Consider the following 23,626-nt stretch of genomic DNA (forward strand, 5'->3'; position numbering starts at 1 on the left):
AAGCAAGAGCAAACACATTAAAAAGCTAGTAGAAGGCCAGAAATAACTAAGATCAGAGCAGAACTGAAGGAGATAGAGACAGAAAAAAACCTTCAAAAAAATCAGTGAATCCAGGAGTGGTTTTTCGAAAAGATCAACAAAATAGATAGACTGCTAGCAAGACTAATAAAGAAGAAAAGAGAGAAGAATCAAACAGACGCAATAAAAACTGATACAGGGGATATTACCCCCGATCCCACAGAAATACAAACTACAATCAGAGAATACTATAAACACCTCTACGCAAATAAACTAGAAAATCTAGAAATTGATAAATTCCTGGACACATACACGCTCCCAAAACTAAACCAGGAAGAAGGTGAATCTCTGAATAGACCAATAACAGGCTCTGAAATTGAGGCAATAATTAATAGCCTACCAACCAACCAAAGTCCAGGACCAGATGGATTCACAGCCAAATTCTACCAGAGGTACAACGAAGAGCTGGTACCATTCCTTCTGAAACTATTCCAATCAACAGAAAAAGAGGGAATCCTCCCTAACTCATTTTATGAGGCCAACATCATCCTGATACTAAAGCCTGGCAGAGACACAACAAAAAAAAAGAATTTTAGACCAATATCCATGATGAACATCGATGCGAAAATCCTCAATAAAATACTGGCAAACTGAATCCAGCAGTACATCAAAAAGCTTATCCACCATGATCAAGTTGGCTTCATCCCTGGGATGCAAGGCTGGTTCAATATATGCAAATCAATAAACATGATCCATCACATAAATAGAACCAAAGACAAAAACCACATGATTATCTCAATAGATGCAGAAAAGGCCTTTGACAAAATTCAACAATGCTTCATGCTAAAAACTCTCAATAAACTAGGTATTGATGAAACATATCTCAAAATAATAAGAGCTATTTATGACAAACCCACAGCCAATATCATACTGAATGGGCAACAACTGGAAGCATTTCCTTTGAAAACTGGAACAAGACAAGGATGCCCTCTCTCATCACTCCTATTCAACATAGTGTTGGAAGTTCTGGCCAGAGCAATCAGGCAACAGAAAAAAATAAAGGGTACTCAATTAGGAAAAGAGGAAGTCAAATTGTCCCTGTTTGCAGATGACATGATTATATATCCAGAAAACCCCATCGTCTCAGCCTAAAATCTCCTTAAGCTGATAAGCAACTTCAGCAAAGTCTCAGGATACAAAATCAATGTGCAAAAATCACAAGCATTCCTATAAAACAATGACAAAGAGCCAAATCATGAGTGAATTCCCATTCACAATTTCTACAAAGAGAATAAAATACCTAGGAATCCAACTTACAAGGGATGTAAAGGACCTCTTCAAGGAGAACTACAAACCACTGCGCAACGAAATAAAAGAGGACACAAACAAATGGAAGAACATTCCATGCTCATAGATACGAAGAATTAATATCGTGAAAATGGCCATAGTGCCCAAGGTAATTTATAGATTTAATGCCATCCTCATCAAGCTACCAATGACTTTCTTCACAGAATTCGAAAAAACTACTTTAAAGTTCATATGGAACCAAAAAAGAGCTCCCACATTGCCAAGAGAATCCTAAGCAAAAAGAACAAAGCTGGAGGCATCATGCTACCTGACTTCAAACTACACTACAAGGCTACAGTAACCAAAACAGCACGGTGCTGGTACCAAAACAGAGACATAGACCAATGGATCAGAACAGAGGCCTCAGAAATAACACCACACATCTACAACCATCTGATCTTTGACAAACCTGACAAAAACAAGAAATGGAGAAACGATTCCCTATTTAATAAATGGTGCTGGGAAAACTGGCTAGCCATATGTAGAAAGCTGAAACTGGATCCCTTCCTTACATTTCATATGCAAATTAATTCAAGATGGATTAAAGACTTAAATGTTAGACCTAAAACCATAAAAGCCCTAGAAGAAAACCTAGGCAATACCATTCAGGACATAGGCATGGGCAAGGACTCCATGATTAAAACACCAAAAGCAATGGCAACGAAAGCCAAAAATGACAAATGGGATCTAATTAAACTAAAAAGCTTCTGCATGGCAAAAGAAACTACCATCAGCGTGAACAGGCAATCTACAGAACAGGAGAAAATTTTTGCAATCTACTCATCTGACAAAGGGCTAATATCCAGAATCTACAAAGAACTTAAACAAATTTACAAGAAAAAAACCACATCAAAAAGCGGGCAAAGGATATGAACAGACACTTCTCAAAAGAAGACATTTATGCAGCCAACAGACACATGAAAACATGCTCACCATCACTGGTCATCAGACAAATGCAAATCAAAACCACAATGAAATACCATCTCACGCCAGGTAGAATCGCGATCATTAAAAAGTCAGGAAGCAACAGATGTTGGAGAGGATGTGGAGAAAACAAGAACGCTTTTACACTGTTGGTGGTAGTATAAATTAGTTCAACCATTGTGGAAGATAATGTAGTGATTCCTCAGGGATCTAGAACTAGAAATACCATTTGATCCAGCCATCCCATTACTGAGTATATACCCAAAGGATTATAAATCATGCTACTATAAAGACACATGCACACGTATGTTTATTGTGGCACTATTCACAATAGCAAAGACTTGGAACCAACCCAAATGTCCATCAATGATAGACTGGATTAAGAAAATGTGGCACATATACACCATGGAATACTACACAGTCATAACAAAAGGACAAGTTCATGTCCTTCGCAGGGACATGGATGAAGCTGGAAACCATCATTCTCAGCAAACTATCACAAGGACAGAAAGCCAAACACCACATGTTCTCACTCATAGGTGGGAATTGAACAATAAGATCACTTGGACACAGGGTAGGGAACATCACACACTGGAGCCTGTCAGGGGGTGGGGGGCTGGGGGAAGGATAGCATTAGGAGATACACCTAATGTAAATGACGAGTTGATGGGTGCAGCAAACCAACATGGCACATGTATACCTGTGTAACAAACCTGCACGCTGTGCACATGTACCCTAGAACTTAAAGTATAATAATAAAAGAATTAAAATTAAAACAGAAACAAAATTAGACACAATGAAGAAATAAGGTATTTGCAAACACTTAACTGAAAAAGGACTAGTATCTCCCATACGTTAGGTATATGTGTATAGAGAGCTACAAATCAATGAGGGAAAGCAGGCAATCCAACAGAAAAATAGGCAAAAGACCTGAACCAAGCCTATGAAAAGGAAGATTTTTGTTTTTTATTCCCTTCTGTATTTTTTTTTTTAAAGGCTCTCTTGCTGTGTTACCCATGCTAGAGTGCAGTGGCTATTCACAGGTATGATCACAGCACACTGCAGCCTCAAACTCCTGGGTTCAAGTAATCCTCCCACCTCAGCTTCCCAAGTAGCTGGAGACTACAGAGGTGCACCATCACACCCTATTTAAAGTTTCACTTTTTAAAAAATACGTGCCTTATTATCACATGTATTATTTTCATTTTTTAAATGTAAAATAAATGAAGCTATAGTGAAAAAAAGAAGGCAAAAAAGACATGAAAAGGCACTGGGCCTCATTTTGTAGTCAAGAAAATGAACAGTAAAAATTTAATGAGATACCATTACATACTCACCATATTGCAAATGCTAAAATCCCTGACTGACAATACTGTGTTACAGAGAATGTGAAATTACTTTGACGGTAAGAGTACCTTTGGTATACACTTTGGAAAAAAGTTTGACATTATCCAGTAAACTTCAAGATGCACATACTTTATGATGCAGAAATTCCACTACTAAGTCACCCTAAAAACATACAAGCTTAGATTCCATATACAAAAGTTTCAAACCAGCATTATTTAGAATAGTTAAAACCTGTATATAATCCAAATGTTCAACAGCAGAATGGATCTTCTTTCTTATATACAGTACTTCTATTACATACTTTAAATGGATGTACTTTGCAGTATCCCTTTTATGCCTCAATAAAGTTAATTTTTAAAATTTCAACAACTAAAATCAAGGATGCTCCCTTTACCGACAATTCTCTTAGTATGATTCCATGCTCTTATGATGAAATGCATTCAAAGCCAAGCTACCATAAATATTTAACCAATCCCTTTACGAAGCACAACGTTCTCACTAGCTCTAGTTCGCCTAATCACATCTATCCTGCATATCACTGCTAAAATAATTTTCAAAAAAACCCTTCTGAATTAGGAGTGCCATGTGCTTTAGAATTTGAAGTGCTGCTCCCAGCCTTTCCTCCCCTCAAAAGAATAAACATCTATAATTTGAGTTCAATCTACCACTCTGGTCTTATTTTTCACTACTTTCTATACATAGACAAATCCCTTTCTTCAAATTTACTATTTTTCTAAACATTTTATTTACAATTTTCATACATTCTTCAGGCTGCTCTCTTCAACATGTACCCTATCTTCCACTTTAATCCTACCTATGTTTTAAGAGGTAGCTCAAAGGCTACCCTTAAGCACAGAGTCTTTTCTGAAGTCCCTTTCATTTATGTTCTCTTCATTCTCTAAAATTCTAAGTCTTCTAAGACTGATTGTGTATGAAAGCTAAAAACACCATTCTCTACGTCATTCACAGAATACCTGTCTCCAAGGAACTCAGATGGTTTATACCCACACATATAGACACTTGATTACAAATAATACAGAGACAAGCTAGAAGGACATGCTGAGCACACAGCATTCACTCAACAACTGTTTGTTGAAAATAATGATTATTTATATATTATAAATATCCAGAAAGTCACTAATATATAAGTATACAAATAAAATGGTAATCCTAATAGATTATTTTTAAAAAAAGAATTTTACCTTTTCAGCTGTAAGTGGTTTTGCTGGCTTTTCTGGCTCCTTTTCTCTCTTTTTCTCTTCCTTTTTTTTTTCCTTTTCTTTCTAAAACACAGCCCAAAGTTTTGATAAGTTTACTTTTTAAAAAAATGGCATTTTTTCACTCATCTTTATTAGTTTGAGTCATCATTTGAAAAAGGTAGAAATATTCAGTAATTACAATATCTATGTGCTACTGAAATATAATAAACAGTAAATTCATATTCTCATTGAGGTTATGTGCTGATGACACTAAAGAATATCTGTTAAAAAATTAAGACAGAGGCACAGTGGTAGACAATTTAGAACTTCTTTGATATAGTAGGGTTAGTTTCGTGTTTGTTTTAAATAAATGAGATCTGCATTGAATTAATTCTCACTATATCCTTTTATTAGGTTAGACTTCCTAACAGCAATCACGAAATTGAATTTTGAATGAAAAAAAAAAAAGCTAAGTGGTAGAACAGACTTCTTTATTACACAAAGATAAATTATAATAGGCAAATATAAGGGGAAGACTATAAAATCAGCTTTTTTAAATCACAAAATATCTTCAGTCCATTATTACAGATTTTACTTTAAAAAAAAGGGGTAAGGATGGAGAGCCAAGATGGCCGAATAGGAACAGCTCTGGTCTACAGCTCCCAGCGTGAGTGACGCAGAAGACAGGTGATTTCTGCATTTCTATCTGAGGTAATGGGTTCATCTCACTAGGGAGTGCCAGACAGTGGGTGCAGGACAGTGGGTGCAGCGCACCATGCGCAAGTCGAAGCAGGGCGAGGTATTGCCTCACTCGGGAAGCACAAGGGGTCAGACAGTTCCCTTTCCCAGTCAAAGAAGGGGAGACAGATGGCACCTGGAAAATCGGGTCACTCCCACCCTAATATTGCCCTTCTCCGAAGAGCTTAAAAAACGGCACACCAGGAGATTAAATCCCACATCCAGCTCAGAGGGTACTTCGCCCACAGGGTCTCGCTGATTGCGGTACAGCAGTCTGAGATCAAACTACAAGGCCATAGCCAGGCTGGGGGAGGGGCGCCTGCCATTGCCCAGGCTTGATTAGGTAAACAAAGCAGCTAGGAAGCTCGAACTGGGTGGAGCCCACCACAGCTCAAAGAGGCCTGCCTCCCTCTGTAGGCTCCACCTCTGGGGGCAGGGCACAGACAAACAAAAAGAGCGCAGTAACCTCTACAGACATAAATGTCCCTGACTGACAGCTTTGAAGAGAGCAGTGGTTCTCCCAGCACGCAGCTAGAGATCTGAGAAAAGGCAGACTGCCTCCTCAAGTGGGCCCCTGACCCCCGAGCAGCCTAACTGGGAGGCACCCCCTAGTAGGGGCAGACTGACACCTCACTCGGCCGGGTACTCCTCTGAGACAAAACTTCCAGAGGAACCATCAGGCAGCAGCATTCACGGTTCACGAAAATCCGCTGTTCTGCAGCCACCGCTACTGACACCCAGCCAAACAGGGTCTGGAGTGGACCTCCAGCAAACTCCAACAGACCTGCAGATGAGGGTCCTGTCTGTTAGAAGGAAAACTAACAAACAGAAAGGACATCCACACCAAAAACCCATCAGTACAACACCATCATCAAAGACTAAAAGTAGATAAAACCACAAAGATGGGGAAAAAACAGAGCAGAAAAACTGGAAACTCTAAAAAGCAGAGCACCTCTCCTCCTCCAAAGGAACGCAGTTCCTCACCAGCAACGGAACAAAGCTGGACGGAGAATGACTTTGACGAGTTGAGAGAAGAAGGCTTCAGATGATCAAACTACTCCGAGGTACAGGAGGAAATTCAAGCCAAAGGCAAAGAAGTTAAAAAGAATTAGACGAACGTATAACTAGAATAACCAATACAGAGAAGTGCTTAAAGGAGCTGATGGAGCTGAAAGCCAAGGCTCAAGAACTACGTGAAGAATGCAGAAGGCTCAAGACCGACGCGATCAAATGGAAGAAAGGGTATCAGTGATGGAAGATGAAATGAATGAAATGAAGCGAGAAGGGAAGTCTAGAGAAAAAAGAATAAAAAGAAACGAACAAAGCCTCCAAGAAATTTGGGACTATGTGAAAAGACCAAACCTACGACTGATTGGTGTACCTCAAAGTGACGGGGAGATTGGAACCAAGTCGAAAAACACTCTGCAAGATATTATTCAGGAGAACTTCCCCAATCTAGCAAGGCAGGCCAACATTCAGATTCAGGAAATACAGAGAACGCCACAAAGATACTCCTCGAGAAGGGCAACTCCAAGACACATAATTGTCAGATTCACCAAAGTTGAAATGAAGGAAAAAATGTTAAGAGCGGCCAGAGAGAAAGGTCAGGTTACCCACAAAGGGAAGCCCATCAGACTAACAGCTGATCTCTCGGCAGAAACTCTACAAGCCAGAAGACAGTAGGGGCCAATATTCAACATTCTTCAAGAAAAGAATTTTCAACCCAGAATTTCATATCCAGCCAAACTAAGCTTCATAAGTGAAGGAGAAATAAAATACTTTACAGACAAGCAAATGTGGAGAGATTTTGTCACCACCAGGCCTGCCCTAAAACAGTTCCTGAAGGAAGCACTAAACACGGTAAGGAACGACCGGTACCAGCCACTGCAAAAACATGACAAATTGTAAAGACCATTGGGGCTCGGAAGAAACTGCATCAATGAACGAGCAAAATAACCAGCTAACATCATAATGACAGGATCAAATTCACACATAACAATATTAACTTTAAATGTAAATGGACTAAATACTCCAATTAAAAGACACAGACTGGCAAATTGGATAAAGAGTCAAGACCCATCAGTGTCCTGTATTCAGGAAACCCATCTCACGTGCAGAGACACATATAGGATCAAAATAAAAGGATGGAGGATGATCTACCAAGCAAATGGAAAACAAAAGAAGGCAGGGGTTGCAACCCTAGTCTCTGATAAAACAGACTTTAAACCAACAAAGATCAAAAGAGACAAAGAAGGCCATTACATAATGGTAAAGGGATCAATTCAACAAGAAGAGCTAACTATCCTAAATATATATGCACCCAATACAGGAGCACCCACATTCATAAAGCAAGTCCTGAGTGACCTACAAAGAGACTTACACTCCCACACAATAATAATGGGAGACTTTAACACTCCACTGTCAACATTACACAGATCAACGAGACTGAAAGTTAACAAGGATACCCAGGAATTGAACTCAGCTCTGCACCACGTGGACCTAATAGACATCTACAGAACTCTCCACCCCAAATCAACAGAATATACATTTTTTTCAGCACCACACCACACCTATTCCAAAATTGACCACATAGTTGCAAGTAAAGCTCTCCTCAGCAAATGTAAAAGAACAGAAATTATAACAAACTGTCTCTCAGACCACAGTGCAATCAAACTAGAACTCAGGATTAAGAAACTCACTCAAAACCGCTCAACTACATGGAAACTGAACAACCTGCTCCTGAATGACTAGTGGGTACAAAACGAAATGAAGGCAGAAATAAAGATGTTCTTTGAAACCAACGAGAACAAAGACACAACATACCAGAATCTCTGAGACACACTCAAAGCAGTATGTAGAGGGAAATTTATAGCACTAAATGCCCACAAGAGAAAGCAGGAAAGATCCAAAATTGACACCCTAACATCACAATTAAAACAACTAGAAAAGCAAGAGCAAACACATTCAAAAGCTAGCAGAGGGCAAGAAATAACTAAAATCAGAGCAGAACTGAAGGAAATACAGACACAAAAAACCCTTCAAAAAATTAATGAATCCAGGAGCTGGTTTTTTGAAAAGATCAACAAAATTGACAGACCACTAGCAAGACTAATAAAAGAAAAGAGAGAAGAATCAAATAGATGCAATAAAAAATGATAAAGGGGATATCACCACTCATCCCACAGAAATACAATCTACCATCAGAGAATACTACAAACACCTCTACGCAAATAAACTAGAAAATCTAGAAGAAATGGATAAATTTCTCGACAAACACACCCTCCCAAGACTAAACCAGGAAGAAGTTGAATCTCTGAACAGACCAATAACAGGTTCTGAAATTGTGGCAATAATCAATAGCTTACCAACCAAAAAGAGTCCAGGACCTGATGGATTCACAGCCGAATTCTACCAGAGGTACAAGGAGGAACTGGTACCATTCCTTCTGAAACTATTCCAATCAATAGAAAAAGAGGGAATCCTCCCCAACTCATTTTATGAGGCCAGCATCATCCTGATACCAAAGCCGGGCAGAGACATAACCAAAAAAGAGAATTTCAGACCAATATCCTTGATGAACATTGATGCAAAAATCCTCAATAAAATACTGGCAAACCGAATCCAGCAGCACATCAAAAAATTTATCCACCATGATCAAGTGGGCTTCATTCCTGGGATGCAAGGCTGGTTCAACATACGCAAATCAATAAATGTAATCCAGCATATAAACAGAACCAAAGACAAAAACCACATGATTATCTCAATAGATACGGAAAAGGCCTTTGACAAAATTCAACAACGCTTCACGCTAAAAACTCTCAATAAATTAGGTATCGATGGGACGTATCTCAAAATAATAAGAGCTATCTATGACAAACCCACAGCCAGTATCACACTGAATGGGCAAAAACTGGAAGCATTCCCTTTGAAAACTGGCACAAGACAGGGATGCCTTCTCTCACCATTCCTATTCAACATAGTGTTGGAAGTTCTGGCCAGGGCAATTAGGCAGGAGAAGGAAATAAAGGGTATTCAATTAGGAAAAGAGGAAGTCAAATTGTCCCTGTTTGCAGGTGACATGATTGTGTATCTAGAAAACCCCACTGTCTCAGCCCAAAATCTCCTTAAGCTGATTAGCAACTTCAGCAAAGTCTCAGGATACAAAATCAATGTACAAGAATCACAAGCATTCTTATACAGCAATAACAGACAAACAGAGAGCCAAATCATGAGTGAACTCCCATTCACAATTGCTTCAAACAGAATAAAATACCTAGGAATCCAACTTACAAGGGACGTGAAAGACCTCTTCAAGGAGAACTACAAACCACTGCTCAATGAAATAAAAGAGGATACAAACAAATGGAAGAACATTCCATGCTTGTGGGCTGGAAGAATCAATATCGTGAAAATGGCCATATTGCCCAAGGTAATTTATAGATTCAGTGCCATCCCCATCAAGCTACCAATGACTTTCTTCACAGAATTCGAAAAAACTACTTTAAAGTTCATAAGGAACCAAAAAAGAGCCTGCATTGCCAAGTCAATCCTAAGCCAAAAAAACAAAGCTGGAGGCATCACGCTACCTGACTTCAAACTATACTACAAGGCTACAGTAACCAAAACAGCATGGTACCGGTACCAAAACAGAGACATAGATCAATGGAACAGAACAGAGCCCTCAGAAATAATGCCTCATATCTACAACTATCTGATCTTTGACAAACCTGACAAAAACAAGAAATGGGGAAAGGATTCCCTATTTAATCAATGGTGCTGGGAAAACTGGCTAGCCATATGTAGAAAGCTGAAACTGGATCCCTTCCTTACACCTTATACAAAAATTAATTCAAGATGGATTAAAGGCTTACAGGTTAGACCTAAAACCATAGAAACCCTAGAAGAAAACCTAGGCATTACCATTCAGGACATAGGCATGGGCAAGGACTTCATGTCTAAAGCACCAAAAGCAATGGCAACAAAAGCCAAAATTGATGAATGGGATCTAATTCAACTAAAGAGCTTCTGCACAGCAAGAGAAACTACCATCAGAGTGAACAGGCAACCTACAAAATGGGAGAAAATTTTCGCAACCTAGTCATCTGACAAAGGGCTAATATCCAGAATCTACAATGAATTCAAACAAATTTACAAGAAAAAAAAACCCCATCAAAAAGTGGGCAAAGGACATGAACAGACACTTCTCAAAAAAAGACATTTATGCAGCCAAAAAACACATGAAAAAATGCTCATCATCACTGGCCATCAGAGAAATGCAAATCAAAACCACAATGAGATACCATCTCACACCAGTTAGAATGGCCATCATTAAAGTCAGGAAACAACAGATGCTGGAGAGGATGTGGAGAAATAGGAACACTTTTACACTGTTGGTGGGACTGTAAACTAGTTCAACCATTGTGGAAGTCAGTGTGGCGATTCCTCAGGGATCTAGAACTAGAAATACCATTTGACCCAGCCATCCCATTACTGGGTATATACCCAAAGGACTATAAATCATGCTGCTATAAAGACACATGCACACGTATGTTTATTGCGACACTATTCACAACAGCAAAGACTTGGAACCAACCCAAATGTCCAACAACGATAGACTGGATTAAGAAAATGTGGCACATATACACCATGGAATACTATGCAGCCATAAAAAATGATGAGTTCATGTCCTTTGTAGGGACATGGATGAAACTGGAAATCATCATTCTCAGTAAACTATCGCAAGGACAAAAATCCAAACACTGCATGTTCTCACTCATAGGTGGGAATTGAACAATGAGAACACATGGACACAGGAAGGGGAACATCACACTCCGGGGACTCTTGTGGGGTGGGGGGAGGGGGGAGGGATAGCATTAGGAGATACACCTAATGCTAAGTGACGAGTTAATGGGTGCAGCACAGCAACATGGCACATGGATACGTATGTAACAAACCTGCACATTGTACTCATGTACCCTAAAACTTAAAGTACAATAAAAGCGGGGGGGGAAAAAAAAAAAATGTTCAAGATAGTGCTTGGGGACCACAACCAACTGACTAGTATAAGGCAGTAAAGTATAAATGGCATTATGATATTCACTATTTGCATTTCCAATAAGGATTAGATATAATGTTAAAAACTTAAGGATTAAAAGTATCAACAATAAATCTTAAGGGCAAAAGAGGAAAATGAAAAGAGATTAAACAAAGAGCATTCATAAGGCATTTAGAGGAAAGAGATGACTAGAAACTGAGAACTGAAAGTCTACTGTAACTAAACACTAACCTGGCCCTTAGTTTCCTGGCAGCAAAAAAAGAAAAGATAAACTGATGAACCTAGGGAAGGCAGCATGATAAACATGCAGAACTTACTCAAAATACCTAAAGGCTGCATTTGTACCTATGCCTTTAAAATGGTGTCTGATGCAACCTCTGTCAAAGTAAATCTGCCATTTGTAAATCAGGAAAGATAATATTGGCAATTCCCAGGCCATAATGTGAGAGAAATAATAAAAGTTCAAAGGGCTTTGCAACCATTCATATAAAGTTCAAAAACAGGCAAAAATATGATGTTTGGGAGGGTACACACTAGTATAAAACTATTTTAAAAAGCAAAAAAGTAAAGACAATAATGATAAAAATCAGGATGTTAATTACCTTTAAGGAGAAGGGATTAGGTTATTTAGGAATAGAGTCACATGGGAACTTTCAAAGTGGCAATAACATTGAGTTTCAATATTCATTACACAGTGATAGTCTTGTAAGTATTAAACTAGATATATATTTAATGTGCATTTCAGCACTAAAAAGAAAAAGTAAAAGGCACTAAGAACCTAGAAAGCAACTTTGCAAACCATAAAGCACTACACAAATACGGCACATTATAATTTTAGTGTTTGTTGTGTGATTTTAAAAAGAGGAAAGGAAAAACTTACATCTTAGTTCAAAATTTTAAAAGAAATTCATAGCAAAGATCTTTATATTTGGGGCGTGAATAAGCAACGTCTTCAACTGCAATTTTAAGAAGAGAGAAATTCTAAAGCATTTCTCTTTTTAACCTTTTATTAGGCATTAATAAAAGGCAGTAAGTGTTGTAATAGTAATTCACCAATTAGTGAAAGCATTTAAGTAGAGGACAAAGCTAACAAACTACTGGTATATTGCTTTGCAACAAAAGAAGAATACATGGATATAATTTCCAGAACCTGGACAGTTTATATCTCAGGCTCCTTTAGACTAGGATTCTCTAAAATTATGTTTCAATAATGCTGTTCAGGAACAGGATAAAAGTCAACATAAAGTTGAACTTGTGCTAAAACCTGAAGAGTAATCTATATGCTTTAGTTACCAGACGAGCATATGTCAAAAGTGACATTTTCCCTTGAACATTAAGGATATTAACATAGTCTAGCACAGACAGAAGACCATCTAGAAAGTTGCGATAGTTCTCAAAAAAGATCTTCATATCTCCTCAAGTGCCTGGGCTTTACACTGGAAATAAGGAAGATGTAACCCTTTAAGGATAACTAGAAACATTACCTACTGCTGACTCAACCATTTCTCAAATCAAAACCTTCATTTCCAAAACACAACTACCACTTATTAAGTGCTTCGTATGGGCCAGGTGATAAGCACCTTATTGTCTAATTTAATCTTTGCAACAATTTTCTGAAACAAAAACTTTACCTACTGTCATCTTACAAATGAAGAAACAAAATCTTAAGAAGTAATGCCCAAAGCAACACAGTTAATCAAAGCTAGTAGTAGGACTGAGGGACTATGGAGTCCAAACTTCCAAGTCTCACTACTAACTGTGGTCCAGTGGAGCTTTGCTATTTATTATTGCTGTTATTATTCCTTACAGTAACAGCTAATACTTTCTGAACCGTTACTATGTGCCAGGCACTGTTTTGGCTCTTTTAATCCTCACAACAACTTTATGAAGTTAGTAATATTATCCCCACTTTATAAGTAAAGAATAAATAGGATGTGCAAAAATTTTATATATATTATAAAATGTTTTCTATATATTCGTAGTAAACTATGGTGCAGAAAGCAATGTAACAGAACATTTTCATTAATATGTTGAGAATGAGGCCGGGCACGGTGGCTCATGCCTATAATCCCAGCACTTCGGGAGGCTGAGGCAGGCATATCACCTGAGATCAGAAGTTCGAGACCAGCCTGACCAACATGATGAAACCCTGTCTCTACTAAAAATACAAAAATTAGCTGGGCATGGTGGCGGGCACCTGTAATCCCAGCTACTTGGGAGGCTGAGGCAGGAGAATCACTTGAATCCAGGAGGCGGAGGTTGCAGTGAGCTGAGACCGTGCCATTGCACTCCAGCCTGGGCAACAAGAGCAAAACTCCATCTCAAAAAAGAAAAAAAAAAGGAAAAAAAATATGTTGAGAATGAGTTGCTCCCTAACCTCTCAGAGCTATTAGTTATTGCTATGGTTTGAATGTTTGTGTCCACCCCAAAATTCACATGTTAAAATCTAATCCCCAATGTGATATTATTAGGAGGTGGGGCCTTTGGGAAATGATTAAGTCATGAGGATGAAACCTTCATGAATAGGATTCACATCCTTATTAAAAAGTCCCCAGAGAGATTTCCTGCCCTTTCCCACTAGATGTATCTATCGTTATGAACAAAGATGTATCGTTTTATGAACCAGAAAGTGGACCCTTCACAAGACACAGAATCTGCTGGAGACTTGATCTTTGTCTTTCCAGCCTCCAGAACTGTGAGAAGTAAATTTTTGTTGTTTATACGCTACTCAATCTATGGTATATTGTTAGAGCAGCCAGCACAGGTGAAGACAGTTATTTCTCAAGAAGGCCATTGTCATGAGTAGGAAAGAAGTTTGACTTCCTAATCACCGTGATTGGTGGGCACATATGAAATCACTAAAAACAAATCAAATTTGCTTGCTACATTTACTAGAGGGAGAGCATGACTTGATACTCTTTAACACCGGAATTCAGCTGTAAAAATACAGCTGTCAAGACACATGCAGCACATGTATGTTTACTGCAGCACTATTCACAATAGCAAAGACTTGGAAACAACCCAAATGTCCATCAATGACAGACTGGATTAAGAAAATGTGGCACCGAGGTCAGGAGATCGAGACCATTCTGGCTAACACGGTGAAACAACATCTCTACTAAAAATACAAAAAATTAGCCAGGCGTGGTGGTGGGCACCTGTAGTCCCAGCTACTTGGGAGCCTGAGGCAGGAGAATGGCGTGAACCCAGGAGGCAGAGCTTGCAGTGAGCTGAGATCACGCCACTGCACTCTGACCTGGGCGACAGAGCAAGACTCCATCTCAAAAAAAAAAAAGAAAAAGAAAAAAGAAAAAAAATGAAAAGAAAATGTGGCACATAAACACCATGGAATACTATGCAGCCATAAAAAGGAAGAGTTTGTGTCCTTTGTAGGGACATGGATGAGGCTGGAAACCATCATTCTGAGCAAACTATCACAAGGACAGAAAACCAAACACCCCATGTTCCACTCATAGGTGGGAACTGAACAGTGAGATCACTTGGACACAGGGCGGGGAACATCACACACCAGGGCCTGTTGTGGGGTGGGGGGAGATAGACCTAATGTAAATGATGAGTTGATGAGTGCAGCAAACCAACATGGCACATGTACACCTATGTATCAAACCTGCACGTTGTGCACATGTACCTTAGAACTTAAAGTATTATAACAATAATAAAAATACAGCTGTCACCTACTCTGATTCTGGCAGTGGTATTAGGATACAGGCTTCGAAGTAATATTAACAGCATGGGTTCTAAACTCATCAAGCAGTCTGACCCACAGATGACTCCCATTCGTAGAATCAAAAGCTGCTAAAAGATCTAAGAGTACTGTGAAAACCTACGTTGTTTTAAACTAGTTTCTCGGCAAGAACAAAATACTGCAGTATTTTGTATTTTAAAATAGGTGTTCTTGAAACCTGGTGGCTATATGCACAAGTGACATAGTGAAACAGCTGACCTCCTGTGCAAGAAAAGTGGTTAAACATTCAAGTCCAGTAAGATGGAGGTAAGTACATACTGGGTTCATTATAATCAAACTATACTTGAGTGATTTAAATAAAGACATAGGGCCGGGAACGGTGGCTCACACCTGTAATCCCAGCACTTTGGGAGGCTGAGGTGGGCAGATGACCTGAGGTCGGGAGTTCGAGACCAGCCTGACCAACACGGAGAAACCCCATCTCTATAAAAATACATAATTAGCCAGGCATGGTGGCGCATGCCTGTAATCCCAGCTACTTGGGAGGCTGAGGCAGAAGAATTGCTTGAACCCGGGAGGCAGAGGTTGCAGTGGGAGGTTGCAATAAGCTGAGATAGCGCCATTGCACTCCAACATGGGCAACAAGAGTGAAACTCCATCTCAAAAAAATTAATAAATAAATAAAAATAAAATAAAGACATAGTTTCCAAAATTTTTAAGCTTTCTCTCTCTCTAACTACTCTCTTCCCCTTTTCTTTCCCCTGGGCCTAGACCCGTATATCCAACCAACTACTAAATACCTCAATGTTCCACAGTAACCTCATACTTAACACGTCCAACTTTTAATTCACCTCTTTCCTTTTCTGCTCAAACCTGTTCCTTCTTTTCAGCTTGTATCCTTGTCTCACTAATTGGCACCATCATCTACTAAGATGTTCAAGACAGAAACTGGAAATCACAAGCTTCCTAAAGCACCTCCACAAGACATCAATTACTAAACCCCATAGGCTACCTTCTTAAGACCTCTCAAAATTACACTCTCTTGGCCACGCGCAGTGGCTTATGCCTGTAATCCCAGCACTTTGGGAGCCCGAGGCAGGTGGATCACAAGGCCAAGAGATCGAGACCTTCCTGGCCAACATGGTGAAACCCCGTCTCTATTAAAAATACAAAAATTAGTTGGGCATGGTGGTGCACACCTGTAGTCCCAGCTACTCAGGAGGCTGAGGGAGGAGAATCGCTTGAACCCAGGAGATGGAGGTTGCAGTGAGCCGAGATCGCGCCACTGCAGTCCAGCCTGGCAACAGAGCAAGACTCCATCTCAAAAAAATAAAACAAAATAAAATAAAATTTAAAAATTACACTCTCTTTTACATTCCCTCTGTTACTACTTTGGAACATGTCCCCTTCATTTTATTCCTGGATTAGAATAATAGGTTAAGTCCCATGACCACAAAATTCACTCCCCACGGAGCCTGTAAAGTAGTGTTACAACATGAAAATCTGATCCTGTCACACCCACCCCCCAACGCTTAAAACTCATCATTAAAGTGCCTGAGCCTTCAGAATCAAACTCCTTCAGTGGGCTCATGAGAAGGCTCCTTCATGAGAAAGAGAGGAGCCTTGCCATTCTACTCATATTTCGGTTATGCCATTCTACTTGCAACTCCCCAAACACTGCACTTTGCCCATATGTTTTTTCACAGGCTGGTTTCCCTATTTGGAATTCTTCCTAATCCTTCCTTATATCTAATGCTTATTCAGAGCCTAAGATGCATCAAAATGATGCCTCCTGTATTAACTGCAGTATAGTGAGCATACCTCAATCACAGCCCATAATATATTGTATTATAAACGGCTATATAGTTATCTGTTTTCTTGCCTTAGACCGTAAGCTCCTGGAGGGCAGGGGCTATATCTTGCCTTTGTATACCACACATCTAGCCAACCATTTATCATTTATCCCATGTCTAAGGGAAAAAAATGATAGTTGAAAGGATGCCTGAAACTAATTTATTAAGGCCAATGTAACAAAAAAGAATAGGTAAAGAGTCAAAAGAAATGAAAACTCTCAAATATTTGTAGGGATGACTTTAAAAATACATAGTGGTAGTATCTGCACCCTAACCACTTCCACCCAAAATGCATTCTAACAGTTGTCATTCATGATTCTGAACTCATTATCCCATAATACACGTTTTATCTGTATGATGTTTACTACTGCTTAAAAAAAGAAACTTGACATTAACTCTCTTTAAGTGCTTTTAACAACAGAATCATAGAAAGAAAATATTTTTTCTTTTTAATGTTCCTGTAAGTATAAGATAGCAATGGGCACAACAACAAAAAACTAATTGCTTCTTAACTGTTGAGATACAGCCATGGCACCAATAAATCAGTCATTCTAAAATTAAATATAGATTCAAAGTTCTTTAATCATACCTGTGGTATAAAAAAATTCTAGAAATTGCTGTTTTAATTCTAGGGATCATTCAAAATATCAACAACTATTACAGCGTTCCCAATGACACACTGCAAAAGGAAGTTAATTTACCATTTAACACTACATAATGTAGCTGGTTAAAACATTACCATACCTCCAATTTATTTTTGTCAACAGCAGCTTGCAGAGAAGGAGAGGATACCAAAGGCTGAAGAGGAGCATCAGAGGAGGAAATCTGTGGAGTACAGGTGAAAAGTCAGGAGGAAAAAACAAAAAGAAGGTAACGAGAATTGACAGGCACAGGAAAGAAAAAAACTCTCTATATTTTTGAGATATAGAAGCACTTAGAGGCATATTAATAAAGTAAAACAATGCATCAAGAAATAAGTACTGCTTTTTAAAAATTTCAATTTGAAATTTATAAGAGGATTTCGTACTGAATAATACATGATTTAAAATGGATTTTACTAGGATACAAAATTTAAAATGTAGTCAGATAAGATCATACCAAAAGTATATGGAAAATAATTAAGCTTCTCTCATAGTTCATCTTTAGTCAACGTGACTATTGAAATACAAATGCTCTGAAACATGAAGACACACTGTCCCAAGTAGTAGAAGAGCAAAAATGAGTTTTTGTTTTTACTTATATAAAACGGAGTTGAAATAGTAAAAGTTAATTAAAATTTTAATCAACTGTTTAAGAAAACGGAAAAAAAGCTAGGAGAAAAAAAGAGCAGATTAATGTAATATAACAGCGGAGCAGCATACTTATTATAAAGCAATTTATACACTTCCTTCTTTAAGATCAGCAGACAAACACCATTTCCAGTGCTATACTTGCTGAATTACCCCAAAGCATTATGAGACAGTTATATATGCAGCACAGGCAATTTATACACGAAAATGGGTTTCATCTAAAAGCTTTTTTCACACATCTTCCTGCCCAATTTCTACATGCGTAGTTGATCACTTTAATGGAAGCATTATCTTCCTGCTCTTTTACTGCCAAAATATAACTGAAATACATTTATAAAATGCATAGATCTTTGGGGCCATAAAACTGACATCTCTATATTGCCCTATCATATCAATAGTGCCTATGAGGAATTTTTAAAACTAAAAGGTGCTATTACAGATAGGTCATTATGTAATGTCAAAATAACACTGCAAGATGACAAGTCCTCCCTCAATCTGCTTGTTATTAAGTTAGTTATGACAGTAATTCCTGAATCACAACACAAGACTATCAACTTTAGGGAATTTTTTTCTCCTTGCTTGCTCACTGTTGGCTCTAACTGTGTAAGCTAGCCACTTAATGAATATTAATGCAAGTTACACAGGACAGAAAATAAACAACACAAGAAAATGTAGATCTTCCATTAAAAAAAAAGTCAAAGCCGAGCCTTAAAGCCTGGCTTAAAACTGGTTTGTCCTATTGGATATTTACTTGCTAGAAATCTCTAATTACTACTTTATATAGAAAATAAGAATAAGGCACTTTGGGAGGCCGAGACAGGCAGATCACTTGAGGTCAGGAGTTCGAGACCAGCCTGGCCAACATGGTGAACCCTGTCTCTACTAAAAATACAAAAATTTAGCCAGGTGTGGTGGTGTATGCCTGTAATCCCAGCTACTTGGAAGGCTGAGGCAGGAGAATCACTTGAACCTGGGAGGCAGAGGTTGCAATGAGCCAAGATCACGCCACTGCACTCCAGCCTGGGAGACAGAGCGAGACTCTGTCTCAAAAAAATAAAAAAAAGAAAGAATAAAAAGCCATAAGATCACTTTAGAAGATAGCTGTATCATAAAGACCTCTTTGCCCAAGCTCATGAAAAGTGGAACAAAAATATAAAAGATAATATGGGCATTGAGTATGTCAAAAGTTACTAATCCTTAGAAAGCAGCAAGATAATTCATTATAAAAGTGCTTGTCCTCCATTTGAGAAGATGATAAGCTGATGTGGCCACTTTTAAAACTCAGTAGCAGGAATATAAAATTCTATTCAATAAATATCAGTAATTTAACAACAACAACAAAAATTCAGACAGGGTCTCGCTCTGTCACCCAGGCTGGAGTACAGTGTGAAGATCATAGCTCACTATAACCTTGAATCCTGAACTCAAGTACAAACCTTTTTTATTTTAATAACCACATTTTTTTTTTTTGAGACAGAGTCTTTCTATGTTACCCAGGCTGGACTCAAACTCCTGAACTCAAGCGATCCTCCTGCCTCTCAGCCTCCCAGATAGCTGGGATTACAGATGCACATCACATTTTAATACAAAAAAAGAAAAAAGAAAAATAAATGATTTAATACCATGTTCCAGTTGGGAAAGAAAACAAACTTACTCAAGAAGAAAGACATTTGGAAAGTCAATGGACAGATGAACAAGTGAATTGATAACAAATCAGAAACAAATGGAAGAAAGACACAAAAGGGTACACAGTGTATGAAACCACTCACATAAAACTCTACAAAAGAAAATATAATCTATGGTGATTAAAAAAACCAGATCAGTCACCAAGGCCATGGTTGGGGGCTGACTAGCAAGGGGCACAAAGAAACCTTTTGGAGTGACGAAAAGGTTCTATATCTTGATTGTGGTGGTAGTGGTTACACAAGGATATGTATTTGTAAAAATTCATTGATCTGTACCTTAAAATACCTACCTTTTATTATATATGAATTATATTTCAATAAAGTTACTCTTTAAAGTCATATTAACAGGGTAATATACATTATGTGAGCAAGGAATAAAGAAACAGATATCAACATATTGACAACTGGAAGCAAGTGACAGTACAGAACACGGGGGTAAATGACGGAAGAAAAAAGGGCAGTGAAAAGGAGAAAAGAAATACAGAGACATGAAAAAGCTAGGTACTCGAGTCTTCTTTCTAAATCTCTAGTAGGAAATCACCAATATCCATCTTCTGGATTAGTCCTCCTAACTGGTCTCCTTGCCCCAAATCTTGCTCCTCTCCAAATCCATTCTCCATACCATGTCATTCTCGAAGTAAATCTGACCACTACATATCACTGCTTAGAAGGCCTGAATTGTTTATATACATTATATAAGGACAGAGTCCAAACTCCTTAATCAGGCCACAAGTGTCATCTCTACCTTATCTCCCTATTCTGCCCTTCCCTGGCTACATTCATATACACTCTGCCCAGCCATATATGACTCCTTCCGGCTTTTCTCTAGTCTGCTTCTCTGAACTCTAGGGGCCTTTCCTCTTGCTAGTCCCTCTTCTTCAGAAACCCATGCTTCTATTAGTTCCTACTCATCCTTTAATTTTGAGTTAACACTGCCTCCTCTGGGAAGTATTCAAAGCATTCCTTGACCTCTCTATAGAGCCTGGAGTAAGCACCTCCTATAACATTTCCCTAATATGTAAGTTTTATTACATGTTGTCTTACAAAAATCTAGTTACTTATCAGTATTCTTTGCTCAACTAAAGTTACCTGAGGCAGATATTATTTCTATTCTGTTCACCATCTTTAGCACCTGACATTCAACAGGTCTTAATAAATATTTTCAACTGTTACAGGAAAAGAGGAGGAAGGAAGCATCTCAGAAGGAGAACCAAAAGGAGGCTCAATCTCAGCAATTGTTCTTTGAAAGTTCATTGGCTTGCTAACATACTTTTCTGAAATCCCACAGAAGTTACCCCTATTTACTTTCAAATTTAGAATTTATTTTGTAACAGATATTAATTCCATTTCACTGGCTCCTAGTACTTTTATACATGTACAGCGTAAGACTCTGACCTTAGAAAATTTTGCTGGAAATTGGTGGTGTCACTGAATTCAGTAGTCATATTTAAATGTCCTTCCAAACTCCCACCCACCCCTTCTATCCATGAGATAATATGCAGCAGAAATCCAGTAAAGACATTCTTCAGAAATAAAATGAGTTTTCTTCAGAAATAAAATGAGTTTAACAGTCCTTCCTTCAATTATTCTTAAGCTCAGACGTTCTTCTCTAGGCCACCATCAAAGTAACCGATATGTGAAAAAACTCCCAGAACACTACAATTGTATAAACTTACCTCATGCAAAAGAAAAACTGACCATGTAAAACAAGTTCCCAACTCCCATCTACAAGAAGAAGGTGAATAAACACGCTTTGAAAAGGCATGAAGTAACTGAAGGCCATAAAGCATAATGTTTAATATTTTCTTGATGAATTTTTTGAAATATTTGCTACTACCACCCTTTTAAACAGAATAATGCTATGAAAATTAAATCTGGTGGTCCAAAGCAGTGAAAAAGATACAGTCACTGAAAAACATCTTATAGATTAATTGTAAGCAATGGATTCCTTCAATCTCATTTTGGAAATTCCTGGACGTGTTTTCTAAGTAGAAATTTTATCACAGCAATTCTCAAATGGCTGTCTCATGAGCTTTTAGTATACCATGAAGCTCAAGTTTTTCAGAAGTCTAGAAATCATTTTAAATATATGATTTCCAATGCCTTTTGCACTCCATGGCACGTCTTGGATTAAAAAAGCTGAAAATATAAACATTTACTAAATTAGTATATAACCCATACAAAACACAACATCAATGAAACTCATCCGTAGGAGGATTAAAAGACATTGAAAACGTAACCAAGTAACCATAGCTACCAAGTGTGTAGAAGAAGCCTAAATCTTAATATTTAATATTTTAACTTTAAAATCTGTGGCCAAGTCAATAAGAAATACGTAGAATCCTGGAAAACTTAAAAAAATTTTAAGTCCTTTACATGCTCTATTGGGGTTTCTCATAATTAAAGGGCTGATTAAAATGTGGAGCAATTAATGAAACAGAACTCAAGCCAAGATTTTTCCAATGATATAAACTCTTATAATTAAGTTTGAGTATTCATTTTTCTTAATTATCTACCTACTTACAGTCATTTGCTGCCATCACAATAGCTTATATTGCAAGTGGTTATGTGCTAGGCACCCTACTAAGAATAGAGCATACTTTAATTCTTGCAGCAATACTATGAAATTCAGACACTATGACATCCCTATTCCACAGAAGAGGAAGCAAACTGTAATGAAAAGAAGTAACAAAGAAAACCAAGTAGAAACCCTGCTCTTTTACACTAAACTCACTAGCTGAAGAGACACAGAGACAGGATGGGGCAGGGGGAGAGAGAAAAGCTACTGGAGGAAAAGAGCAAATTATGCGGCAGTTCAGCCTCATCTACCTAAGTTCTCTTGTATCTCCTAAACTCACTTAAAATACTTTGCTTCCCATTGTAATTCACTACTGGTAAGTGAGCAAGGGAAGGAGGACAGACAGGACAGATTTCTCTTTTCCTTTTCTGAAACAGGGTCTTAAGTCTGTTGCCCAGGTTGTAGTACAGCGGTGTGATCACAGCTCACTGAAGCCTCAACCTCCTGGGCTCAAGCAATTCTCTCACCTCAGCCTCCCGAGTAACTGAAACTACAGGCGCACTCTACCACACCCAGCTAATTTATTATTATTATTTTTTGTAGAGACAGGGTCTTGCCATGTTACCCAAACTGGTCTCAAACTCCTGAACTCAAGCAATCCTCCTGCTTCAGCCTCCTAAAGGGATGACAGACATGAGCCACCATGCCTGGCCAGCAGGACAAATTTCTGCAAAGTGTGTCAAATTTCCCATCACTCAATGAAATCAGGCAGAACAAGGGAGGTAGACTCATTCTATATGACCATAGTAGGCAGAATTCTGACAGCCACTAAAATTCCCACCCCCTGGTATGCACACACTGTGTAACACCAACCCTGTGATTGCGGGCAGGACTGTGGTAAATCAAATAATGAGCGGGCCATGTGTGGGCTAAAGCAAATGTCAGAT

The 23,626-nt window shown here is 38.4% G+C and overlaps 1 protein-coding gene across 10 annotated transcripts in view; it reads right to left on the minus strand.

Moving 5' to 3' along the window:
* Nucleotides 1-23,626, minus strand: part of SMAP1 (small ArfGAP 1) — a 199,925-nt gene that overhangs the window by 67,719 nt on the left and 108,580 nt on the right. For 7 of the 10 annotated variants that reach the window (XM_058435301.1, XM_032153843.2, XM_032153860.2 and 4 more), the window contains 2 exons: nt 17,932-18,012; nt 4,839-4,919 (listed from right to left, as the gene is read on the minus strand). In XM_058435301.1, coding sequence (XP_058291284.1) covers nt 4,839-4,919; nt 17,932-18,012 — 162 coding nt within the window. The remainder of the gene's footprint in view (nt 1-4,838; nt 4,920-17,931; nt 18,013-23,626) is intronic. The other 3 variants (XM_058435297.1, XM_058435303.1, XM_058435296.1) reach the window with 1 other exon arrangement.

The sequence above is a fragment of the Hylobates moloch genome, unplaced genomic scaffold (genome assembly GCF_009828535.3).
Source record: "Hylobates moloch isolate HMO894 unplaced genomic scaffold, HMol_V3 SCAFFOLD_2, whole genome shotgun sequence".
NCBI lineage: Eukaryota > Metazoa > Chordata > Mammalia > Primates > Hylobatidae > Hylobates > Hylobates moloch.